A 12,385-nucleotide genomic window follows, 5' to 3' on the forward strand; every position below is an offset into this window, starting at 1 on the left:
AACCGCACATCTGAAGAGAAGTCCAAATGGAGGGAAACAGATGCCAAATAAAAACAATCAGATGGTGCTACTGTACTGTGCAGCACTACTGTGGCTTACACACTCAGACTAAACAGCCATGTGTTTCTCCTCTCGCTTCTCCAGCAGAAAGAGAGAACAGAATAAAGACAAAAGCCTATATAAGTCCAAATATTAAGTCTTCACATTCCCAGCCAAAGCAGTAGTGTAACTGATGGGTGGTTTAGGGGTTCCTGCCACTGTAAACAAAGTGGGATACATGTAATTCTGCCTGGGCTCCTATGGGAACCTAATAAATCTCTTCACATGGCTTTGATTCATCTCTAGTTTTTTAGCCGCAAAACATCTGGCCCACAGTTGACTGGTTCCAGCAGCCCTCCCTCTCTATTATTTCTACGTCTTTCTCTCACTCCAATTCTCTCTCTTGTCACTTCCTTGTACTCACATTTCTTTTTTTCTTTCCATCAATCTTTGTCACATGCTTCTCTCTCATACATACTGGATGGACAGGACCGACAGGACCTGTAGACACATACATACTCACCCACAAACTGCTATTATATCTCATTCTCACATCATGTCGTCTCATGTACTTTGCCCTCATGTGCCATGTGACTTGATGAGAGTGATCGGGAACCTCAACTACAGGGACACTAATGGGAGATTACAGATACCATCACTAATACCGCTCACACGCCACAATCAAACCTGTTCCAATGGCGTGTATTACATAAATATGTATATGCCTTAGGGCAGGGGTCACCAACCTTTTTGAAACCAAGAGCTACTTCTTGGTACTGATTAATGCGAAGGGCTACCAGTTTGATACACACTTAAATAAATTGCCAGAAATAGCCAATTGGCTCAATTTACCTTTAACTATGTTATTATTAATAATTAATTATATTTATCTTTGTGGAAACACTGATCATCTTAATGATTTCTCACATTAAATATATATAGAAACAGATAAATATCAATATGCAACACTTTATTTTTATATTTTCTCTAAGTGCACATTTTTCAAATTGAACATTTTCAAATGATCACTTCGAAGACAGTCTTGTGAAATCACAATATCCCATTTTAACTAGCTAGCCACTAACATTTTTTAACAAATCATGAATTACTTTGCACCATGTTTGTACAAATAATAACTCATGTAAAATAAAAAAAATAAAAAATAAAAATGTATGGAACATTATTAGTAATTTTTCCTGATTAAGACTAATTTAAGAATTTTGATGACATGTTTTAAATAGGTTAAAATCCAATCTGCACTTTGTTAGAACATATAACAAACTGGATCAAGCTATATTTCTAACAAAGACAAATCATTATTTCTTCTAGATTTTCCAGAACAATAATTTTAAAAGAAATTCAAAAGACTTTGAAATAAGATTTAAATTTGATTCTACAGATTTTCTAGATTTGCCAGAATATTTTTTTTGAATTTTAATCATAATAAGTTTGAAGAAATATTTCACAAATATTCTTCGTCGAAAAAACAGAAGCTAAGATGAAGAATTAAATTAAAACTTATTTATTATTCTTTACAATAAAAAATAAAAAAGTACTTGAACATTGATTTAAATTGTCAGGAAAGAAGAGGAAGGAATTTAAAAGGTAAAAAGGTATATGTGTTTAAAAATCCTAAAATCATTTTTAAGGTTGTATTTTTTCTCTAAAATTGTCTTTCTGAAAGTTATAAGAAGCAAAGTAAAAAAATAAATGAATTTAGTTAAACAAGTGAAGACCAAGTCTTTAAAATATTTTCTTGGATTTTCAAATTCTATTTGAGTTTTGTCTCTCTTAGAATTAAAAATGTCGAGCAAAGCGAGACCAGCTTGCTAGTTGTGGGGAGGCGGGGCCGGCGGACCGACGGCGCCCGCTTCAAGATGGCGGCGAGGAGGCGTGGACAAGCGAGCGGCAAGGTGGGGCGCGCAGGGAGCGACGCCGCAATCAGCATAAGGTGCGTGGAGCGCGCAGCTGTGGACAGTGCAATCACCCTCTCGGACTGTATAAAAGGGCGAGAGACGGGAACATCAAGGGAGGAGACGGAGAAAGACGGCGGACGGGAGGAAACCATCCTCTGCTGCCACGCAAACGACGGCGACGTGCTGCTGAAAAGCAGACGGCGGACGGGAGGAAACCATTCATGTGCTCACGTGAGAAAAAAGGCAGCTGCTGAAAAGCACGCAAAAGACTGTGATTCAAATAATAAAGAAGTCTAAACTGTCTCACGACAATGTCTTCCCTGGATGGTCCTGAGAACCCGCACGACAGTTAGGACTGTCACACTAGTAAATAAATAAAATTTAAAAAATAGGGGCAGCTCACTGGTAAGTGCTGCTATTTGAGCTATTTTTAGAACAGGCCAGCGGGCGACTCAACTGGTCCTTACGGGCGACCTGGTGCCCGCGGGCACCGCATTGGTGACTCCTGGCTCCTGCACAATCTATAACAGTGGTATGCCGCGTCTTCAAAGACAATAATGACTTGTCAGAGTGGTGTAAATGCAATAGGAAGTTTGTTTTTGTGGTCACGGATTAGTGTGAGAGGTATGAGAAACACTATTACAGGAACACCTCATTGCCAAAGTGTCAATCAAAACTGGCTTTAATAGGGATCTTGCATTCACAACAGAAACACTGTCGACGAATGCCCCTTGAGTTGCATTAGTCGGAAATGGACCACAATTTGAGGTAAAAAATAGAAATGTACAGTAAATGATCTAATTATAGCCTGGGTGTTTAATTAACTTAATCACAAAGAGGTCAGAGTGTTAATCGAAATCAGGTACTTCCGAAATGTGAAAACTCATATATAACAAGTTCATTTTTTTATTTTAATAATGATTTTTCAGAGCCTGAAAGGTGGAAAGGAAAATATTATATTTTGCGCAACACAGTAGCAACAGAACCATTGTTGTGACAGCAGTAAGGAGCAGGCTGAACTGCTCAGTCAACATTAATAGTACTGATAGATACAGTACAAGCCAACAGTTTGGACACACCTTCTCCTCATTCAATGCCTTTTCTTTATTTTCATGACTATTTACATTGTAGATTGTCACATCAAAACTATGAACTTAACAAAAAAAGGTGAAATAACTGAAAACATGTTTTATACTCTAGTTCAGTGGTTCTTAACCTTATTGGAGGTACCGAAACCCACCAGTTTCATATGCACATTCACCGAACCCTTCTTCAGTGAAAAATATATATATATACACTACCGGTCAAAAGTTTGGGGTCACCCAAACAATTTTGTGGAATAGCCTTCATTTCTAAGAACAAGAATAGACTGTCGAGTTTCAGATGAAAGTTCTCTTTTTCTGGCCATTTTGAGCGTTTAATTGACCCCACAAATGTGATGCTCCAGAAACTCAATCTGCTCAAAGGAAGGTCAATTTTGTAGCTTCTGTAACGAGCTAAACTGTTTTCAGATGTGTGAACATGATTGCACAAGGGTTTTCTAATAATCAATTAGCCTTCTGAGCCAATGAGCAAACACATTGTACCATTAGAACACTGGAGTGATAGTTGCTGGAAATGGGCCTCTATACACCTATGTAGATATTGCACCAAAAACCAGACATTTGCAGCTAGAATAGTCATTTACCACATTAGCAATGTATAGAGTGTATTTCTTTAAAGTTAAGACTAGTTTAAAGTTATCTTCATTGAAAAGTACAGTGCTTTTCCTTCAAAAACAAGGACATTTCAATGTGACCCCAAACTTTTGAACGGTAGTGTATATTTTTTTCAAATTCAAGACAGAGTTATATGTTTTTTTACTGGTGCACAAAAATGAACCGTGCATGAACATCACTTTGTTCAAAGAACGAAACCAACACAGTAACTCACAACAAATTACACGCCTGCAAATCAGTGTGACATCTGCTCTTGCCGTATCCATAATACGCCGATAGGGAGAAGTTTTTATTTACACGATGAGTCAGGTGTGTCTTGACCTCCGCGGCGCAGGCTCCACCGAACCCCTGAGGCCGACTCACCGAACCCCTAGGGTTCGATCGAACACAGGTTAAGAACCACTGCTCTAGTTTCTTCAAAATAGCCACCCTTTGCTCTGATTACTGCTTGCACACTCTTGGCATTCTCTCCATGAGCTTCAAGCACACCTGTGAAATGAAAACCTTATGAAGCTCATGGAGAGAATGCCAAGAGTGTGCAAAGCAGTAATGAGAGCAAAGGGTGGCTATTTTGAAGAAACTAGAATATAAAACATGTTTTCAGTTATTTCAACTTTTTTTGTTAAGTACATAACTCCACATGTGTTCAATCATAGTTCTGATGTGACAATCTACAATGTAAATAGTCCTGAAAATAAAGAAAACACATTGAATGAGGAGAAGGTGTGTCAAAATTTTTGGCCTGTACTGTACATTGCAAAAAAACAGTATGGAAAGTAACAGGCATACGTTTAAAGAGTGCAACCAACATTCTAAAAGTTCTGCAGGGGTAGACAACGCTGCTGGATGCTGACCAATCATAATGTTTCAAATGCAAATATTGTTATGAGTGGATAATAAAAGGACTACATCGGAGGTTGTCTACAGCCACCCTGAGCTTTTGCTTATTAAAGGCCTACTGAAATGAATTTTTTTTATTTAAACGGGAATAGCAGATCCATTCTATGTGTCATACTTGATCATTTCGCGATATTGCCATATTTTTGCTGAAAGGATTTAGTAGAGAAAATCGACGATAAAGTTCGCAACTTTTGCTCGCTGATAAAAAAAAAACCTTGCCCCTACCGGAAGTAGCGTGACGTCACAAGCGGTAGTACTGCTCCCAATTCCCCGTTGTTTACAATGGAGCGAGAGATATTAGGAGCAAGAAAGTGACGATTACCCCATTAATTTGAGCGAGGATGAAAGATTTGTGGATGAGGAACGTTAGAGTGACGGACTAGAATGCAGTTCAAGAGATATCTTTTTTCGCTCTGACCGTAACTTACGTACAAGCTGGCTCATTGGAATCCACACTCTCTCCTTTTTCTATTGTGGATCACGGATTTGTATTTTAAACCACCTCGGATACTATATCCTCTGGAAAATGAGAGTCGAGAAGGCGAAATGGACATTAACAGTGACTTTTATCTCCACGACAATACATCGACGAAGCTCTTTAGCATGAGCTAACGTGATAGCATCTGTCTCAAATGCAGATAGAAACAAAATAAATAAATCCCTGACTGGAAGGATAGACAGAAGATCAACAATACTACTATCAGGAGACACCGAACCAAACACTGGACATGTAAATACACGCTTAATGCTGTGCCGCCTGTCGAAGCCTGGCAATGCTGTTGCTAACGACGCTAACCTAGCAACGGGACCTCGTCAGAGCTATGATAAAAACATTAGCGCTCCACTTACGCCAGCCAGCCCTCATCTGCTCAACACCCGTGCTCACCTGCGTTCCAGCGATCGACGATGCGGTCGGCGGCCCGGAGACGTAGGAAGTCAATGTGAGGTCGCCGGCGCTAGCATCTGCTATACAACAAAGTCCTCCTTGTTGTGTTGCTACAGCCAGCCGCTAATACACCGATCCCACATACAACGTTCTTCTTTGCAGCCTCCATTGTTCATTAAACAAATTGCAAAAGATTCACCAACACAGATGTCCAGAATACTGTGGAATTTTGTCGAAGAAAACAGAGTGTCCAATAGGGTCCAAACACTTCCGTGGACCTCGCGACGTCACGCGCATGCGTCATCCTCCAAAGGCGTTTTGAACCGGAAGTTCCCCGGGAAATTTAAAATTGCACTTTATAAGTTAACCCGGCCGTATTGGCATGTGTTGCAATGTTAAGATTTCATCATTGATATATAAACTATCAGACTGCGTGGTCGGTAGTAGTGGGTTTCAGTAGACCTTTAAGACGAAGTACTTGTCGACTAGAGATTTACCAAAGGCATTGATTGGAGCAATGAACGTTTACATTAAAGTATAATATTTTCAAACCGTGTGCTTATCACTGAAGTTAAGGAAAGATGTGTTGTTTTTCCTTAGTGAACTTCTTTTTACACTTCAGTGACAACAGTGTTGAACATTAAACTGTGCAAGGGACATTTGTCACACAAATAACAGGCATATAACCCCTTTGTCAATTAAGATTCACGTCATTTGCGTTCATTCGTATTAACGGTGATCCACTCATTTTTACACTTGTGTGACAGCGAAGAATATCAAAATTTCACTTTAAGGGTTCATAGTATGGTTTGGAATCTATTTTTAAAAACACTTCTTTGTGGTCTACATAAATGTTGGGGTGTTTTAGTAACAATTATGCATACATTTTACTTTATAGACCCAATCAGATGTTTTGGGGGCAGTCTTTTTGGCCAGGCAGTCCTGTATAAAGAGTACGGCCAACAAAAGGATTGGTCATAAGTAATCACGTGATTACAAGGCGCCATGACTGCTACCAACTGTGGCTGATGCTATGTGTCTGCTGCGCTTCCTCGTTAGTTTTTCGGCATGTAAAAAATGTCCTGTTGTGCAGCATGGGGCTGCTTCACCTGCAAGAAATGTGGGATCGCTTTCCCAACTATCTGGAAAGAAGACAAGTAAAGGAAGTAAAGTTTTGCCGTCAACAATGCGGCGCCAGCAACTACAGTGTCTTGTGCGAGGTAAACACACAACACAACGTCTGCGTTTTGTTCATGAGAGACTCCCAGAAGCTAATACAAATAATAACAAAAGAAATGAACAAATTAAATAAATGGTTTGACAAAAATAGACGATCATTGAATCTTAGTAAAACTAAAATACTGCTATTCGGTAACAATAGAAGAGAAAGCCAAACAAGCAGAAACCAAAATTTTGGGTGTTATGATAAATGATAGAGGATCAATAAAGTTTGTCTCAGTCACAGGTGTTAAACTCAAGGCCCGGGGGCCAGATCTGGCCCACAAAAGCCTGAAAATAATATGCGTCAAACAACCTTCTATTTTTTTTACATTTTGACAGAAAAAAAAAATGTATGTATTGCATGAAATTGCATACATTTTAAACTTTAATAGTATCAAATATTGCAACACATTTTTTGTCAAAATAAAAATAAATACTGAAATATCTGCTCGACTTCTGATTACGTTTGAGCTGACAGTTTTTGTTGTTGTTTCTAAGGTGAATTACCGCAAAAGGAAAAAAAAGACGGTAAAAATCTGGCAGCTCAGAGGGCAGAATTAAAAAAGTGTTACTGTTTTTCCATTTACCGTAATATGTTGTAAGAACACTGTATATTTTCACATTCTGGTGAATGAGTTGACATTTTTTCCTGTAAAATCTACAGATGTTTTGTTTTTTTTACAGTGTGCATAAAAAATATTTTCAATAATCAAATGCATAATTCATTTGCTGTTTCAAGCCGCCCTTTGATGGTAGCCATCGCTGCGCTATGGCCCTCAATGAAAACACCGCTGGTCTAAGTCTAAAAGCCTAGACATAGCACAGTGATGACAAACAATACATTGGAGGAAGCCAATATCTTTTTTTACATAAGCTGCAAAAAAAATATTACAATTTTACTTTAAAAACTGGCAGCTCAGTCACCAGAATGTTACAGTAAAAGCAGTGTTTTTTTTTTACAGCATATAAAAAAATGGAATAAATAGAATGGAATGGAGAAACAATACCAAAGTTTTTAGCGGTAAAAGTCAAGCAACAGAGCTGCCAGTTTGTTTGTTTTTTACCGTAAAATCTTGTTTTAATGTTTTTTGTTTGTTTGTGCTTTGATTTTTGTAGCATCTTACTGTATATGGAAAAAAACAGTACCAAAGTTGATTTTACGGTAAAAACTCAGTCGGTCGAATTTAACCGTAAAATCTATTGTCAATTTTACAGTCTACAATTTGATTAATAATCTGTTTTGAAATCATAAGATATTTAATACAGATATTTAAGTACAGTATTTATCTTTAGTTCAACAAAAAATAGTTTTGGTATACAAGATGATATAATATTTTGCTTTTGATAATACTGAATTTTAAAAGATATGCAATTGCATGCAGGACATGATTTTTAATGTCAAAAAGGGAAAGAAAAAAATATATTTAGTAAGAAAAGATTAAGCATTTTATTAACGCATATTATTTTCTGGCTTTCGAGGGCCACATAAAATACTGTGGCGGGCCAGATTTGTCCCCCGGGCCTCGAGTTTGACACCAGTGGTGTAGGTGATCACATTGACAGAAGGGCATGATAAGAAAGAAAAATTCATGCACGCTCACAAACTACAGTAAGACACATAGATTATCTTTCAGCGGCGATGAAGGAAGACAGCTGCCTGACTGTACAATGACTAGGCCAAGGTCAGTGGTACGGCAGCTTTATATAGCCCAACATGGGAGGCAGGAAATAGACGTTTAATGTAGGACACACCCTACAGTTAGAGGCAGGTTAACTGCAGGACCAGAGCCATTAGACGACCACCCAGGATTTGCAAACACAACCCTTGCGGTTCCCAACTGCAATGCGCTCCACCGGTCCCGATCACATCTGCTTTCACATCCTCCAGCTCCCCCCGCCACCACCACCACCACCACCACTCCCGCACACACGCACTCCAAACAAATGAAGTGACACAAACGATAGCTCACTAGTATCAGCAGAACTGCTAGCAATTGCAAAAAAGGGATTCCTGACACATCCCGTGCACACAAAACACATCCGCACATACGTCAGCGCCCTTGGACCACCATCACTCACCGCCGCCTCACCTCCCATATCTAACCCATACTGTGTGAAGGGCATCAAGCCCACCTGAGTGGTTGGTTGGTGTGCATGCGTACGTGCGTGCGTGTGGCCCCAGTGGAGTCTGATAAGGGGAGGCTATGGGAAGCACAGACAGAAGCCTTGGATAATGGAAAAGCTTATCTGATCGATGGACCAACAAGGAACACTAAGCATGCAACATACACACACACACACACACACGCACACTCACAAAACACCAATTTACCCAACTGAGGCTTTGTGGAAACAGTGCAGTTTATTGGTAATAATTATAACCTAAATGCATCCACTTTTCAATGGCAGCGAGCGCCAAGAAGTCACGAGAGATTCACTGGGGAAAGATTCCAGACGGTTGAGTAATTTGCTTAAGTTACACAGACCTGGCACTGTTTTGTCCTCGATCAAAGGTTTTTTGAGAAGGTAGGCAAATAAAGTCGGTCTAAAAATGGCGCGCTCTCGTGTCGTGGCACGCCAGCGAGCAGAATAGTCGACTGATTGATGGGCTCCTCTGCGACTGGCGCTGGTGTACAGTATTATCTCAATAATCACAAGATAATGCCTTCTCGGTTGGCTGACCACCCACTATGCGCCTGATTCTGTTCGGCTGTGCACACCGCCGCCGAGGTGTGTCGACATGAGAGCGGGGAAAACAGCTGACAAAACCCCAATTACATTGCTGCACTTTCTTTGCTCCAAATAGCGTGCGGATAATAAGCAGAACATGGTGGAGCCACTTTAAATTACAGCGCTTTTTGTTGTTGTTTTTTTTTCCACATAACCGCTGGCTGTGGTTGCCGCCCAAACACAAGAATATGGAAAGTAAGCCCGTGTTAAACTGTAATATTCCGTGGCCAGTAGCACAGAGGACCTGTCACTATCTATTGGCATGATTTGGCTTGTGTGTACAATGTGTGTGTGTGCTTGGAGAAGAGACTGTCCACCCACTCCAGCCCCAAATAATGCCCCAGTCCAAAACAGCCGCTTCCACTCTTACCCTCTCTACCATATGAGAGTGAACTAGAAATGCATGGCTGCCAGAGAGGAGGAGTCTGCATGGAAATAGGCCAAAATGATGGAGTGCGCTATAAGCACAGGAACACAATATGTGTTCTATATATATCACCTCTTATGGGTCAATGTACATACCGTAGATTTTTATAAATACATAAATGTGTCATTATGAACAGATTTACCTGATCGACAAACCAAAAACAGGAAAAAAAACAGACTCGGAGGATATAGCATTTGGTGGCTAAAGCCAAGGGTTTTGTGATGCAGTTTTTTTTTTCTTCCAGGATGCAATTTAAACACACCCTCAGGCAAGAGGACTTCATGAATAGGAGAGAAAAATCAAGTGAGGAGCAGAGTGGAGAGGAGGGGGGGGGTAGGAGGGTAAAATAAGATAGTGGCGAGAGAAAAACAGGAGAGCGGGGGAAGAAGAGGGAAGGGAAGACAAAAAGGAAGTCAAAGTGGCATTTATGAATGGCGCGTTGGGACTGCCTGTTTATCAGGGTCAAATAAAAGGGCACTCACCTCTCCTTGGAAGCTCTTGAGCAAAGGAGCAACTTGTTTACGGAAGTCCTGAAAAACAAAGAAAGCAGGAAGGATTCATAGTTTTTCTTTTATCAGTGAGAACTACAATGTCTACCAGAAAGCTGGAAATTGAATTATTTATTGCAATGTTGCACAATGCCTGCTCAGTACAAATAAGCTCGGTTAATAATAAACATGAACAAAAAGGTAACCACACATTAACTGGGCGGCTGCGTCCAAACCAGACAGTTTGCTCCTGAACTAATTATGTTATGAAAATTTGCCTCTCTTATGTCATTAGGTTGTCTACGTTTGTTTTTTTTAAATAGCTGTGTCTACTCCTGAACAGCTGCAAACCAAAGGGTGACACCCAACTGTGCTATTATTGGTCTGACACAAACACCTCATGATGTTAAACCTTTAATTTTCACCCAATAAGTTGGACTAACTTGAGAGTTCTCACACTGTAACTGTAATTAGGCTTGGCCCATTCAAAGTGAAATTCGATATACACCTTCATAATAAGCCCATGCCTGTAACATTTGATCAAGATTGTTTTTGCCAGAAAGCAAAACATCTTTGTAAGGACACTCAGCAACTAACTAGCCATAAGCCATAGAAAATGTGTCTAAAGATAATACAACTTTGAGGATGTATGTATTACTGTAGCATGTCTTTATAGGCATTTTTCCATTTTATCAATGCCAAAAGTGAATTTTTCTATTTTGGAAAACTTATTAAGAATGTTAAATCAAATCTTTGCCTTTACAGGTTGCAGTGTGAAGGGAAAAAAACGGCATTACATAACAGCGTAATAACGCCAGTACTTTTACTAGTAACAAGTAATGTAATTACTGTTACGTACGTTACAACGCCGTTAACAATGTGTATGATGTAACGAGACACGCTACTTTTGATGCGATTGCATGTCAGTCACAACAAGACAGCGTCTGAAGCACAGCAAGTATAATGCAAGAAGTAACCTTTCACTAATGTAAGCAACCACCAGCACCACACTAAAATGAATGTGATATCAAATGGAAAGAGGCAACATCACACAGTAAACAACACGTAATGTGTATTTACATGTTGTGTGTTTAGCTGCTTGTTAAAGTTAAAGTTAAAGTACTAATGATTGTCACACACACTAGGTGTGGCGAAATTATTCTCTGCATTTGACCCATCACCCTTGATCACCCCCTGGGAAGTGAGGGGAGCAGTGGGCAGCAGCGGTGGCCGCGCCCGGGAATCATTTTTGGTGATTTAACCCCCAATTCCAACCCTTGATGCTGAGTGCCAAGCAGGGAGGTAATGGGTCCAATTTTTATAGTCTTTGGTATGGCTCAGCCAGGGTTTGAACTCACAACCTACCCATCTCAGGGCGGATTGTGTGTGTGTGTGTGTGTGTGTGTGTGTGTGTGTGTGTGTGTGTGTGTGTGTGTGTGTGTGTGTGTGTGTGTGTGTGTGTGTGTGTGTGTGTGTGTGTGTGTGTGTGTGTGTGTGTGTGTGGGGGGATGATGTTTGATAAGGAATTATCGAGTTCAAGCCTATTATCGAATCCTCTTATCGAACCGATTCCTTATCGATTCTCTTATCAAGTCCAGATAGGTTGTTGTATATGGAAAAAAAAACACAATATTTGGTTTAACAAAAGCTCACTTTTATTATATAATAAAAAAATAAAATCTAATAAATAAATAAATATTGACTGTTACCCACCTAAAAAAATAAATAAATAAATAAATAAATATTGACTGTTGTTACCCAAAGTATATTAAGTGGGATTTTTCAGAGAAACAAATATATACAGTAACACAAAAACAACCTGTCTCTGTGATCACTATAGGTGTATAAATAATAATATAGTGTTAAATAAAATCAGTCCCTTGGGCACAAAACTGAAAATAATACAGCTCTCCAAAAAGTGCACTTCTGCTGCTATTTGACATAACTGTTTGTTATGATGCATTGACATTTTTGCACTTTATTTCTTTATTGAAAGAAAATTCTATGAAGAGAAAAGTTCTTTGCAAATGTGGTTACAATGCTAAAAAAATGAAAAGTTA

The 12,385-nt window shown here is 39.4% G+C and overlaps 1 protein-coding gene across 5 annotated transcripts in view; it reads right to left on the minus strand.

The window, feature by feature from the left end:
- Positions 1–12,385, minus strand: part of cux1b (cut-like homeobox 1b) — a 214,341-nt gene that overhangs the window by 104,089 nt on the left and 97,867 nt on the right. For all 5 annotated transcript variants that reach the window (XM_062060265.1, XM_062060266.1, XM_062060264.1 and 2 more), the window contains exon 3: positions 10,320–10,367. In XM_062060265.1, coding sequence (XP_061916249.1) covers positions 10,320–10,367 — 48 coding nt within the window. The remainder of the gene's footprint in view (positions 1–10,319; positions 10,368–12,385) is intronic.

The sequence above is a fragment of the Entelurus aequoreus genome, linkage group LG10, assembly GCF_033978785.1.
Source record: "Entelurus aequoreus isolate RoL-2023_Sb linkage group LG10, RoL_Eaeq_v1.1, whole genome shotgun sequence".
Classification (NCBI taxonomy): Eukaryota; Metazoa; Chordata; class Actinopteri; order Syngnathiformes; family Syngnathidae; genus Entelurus; species Entelurus aequoreus.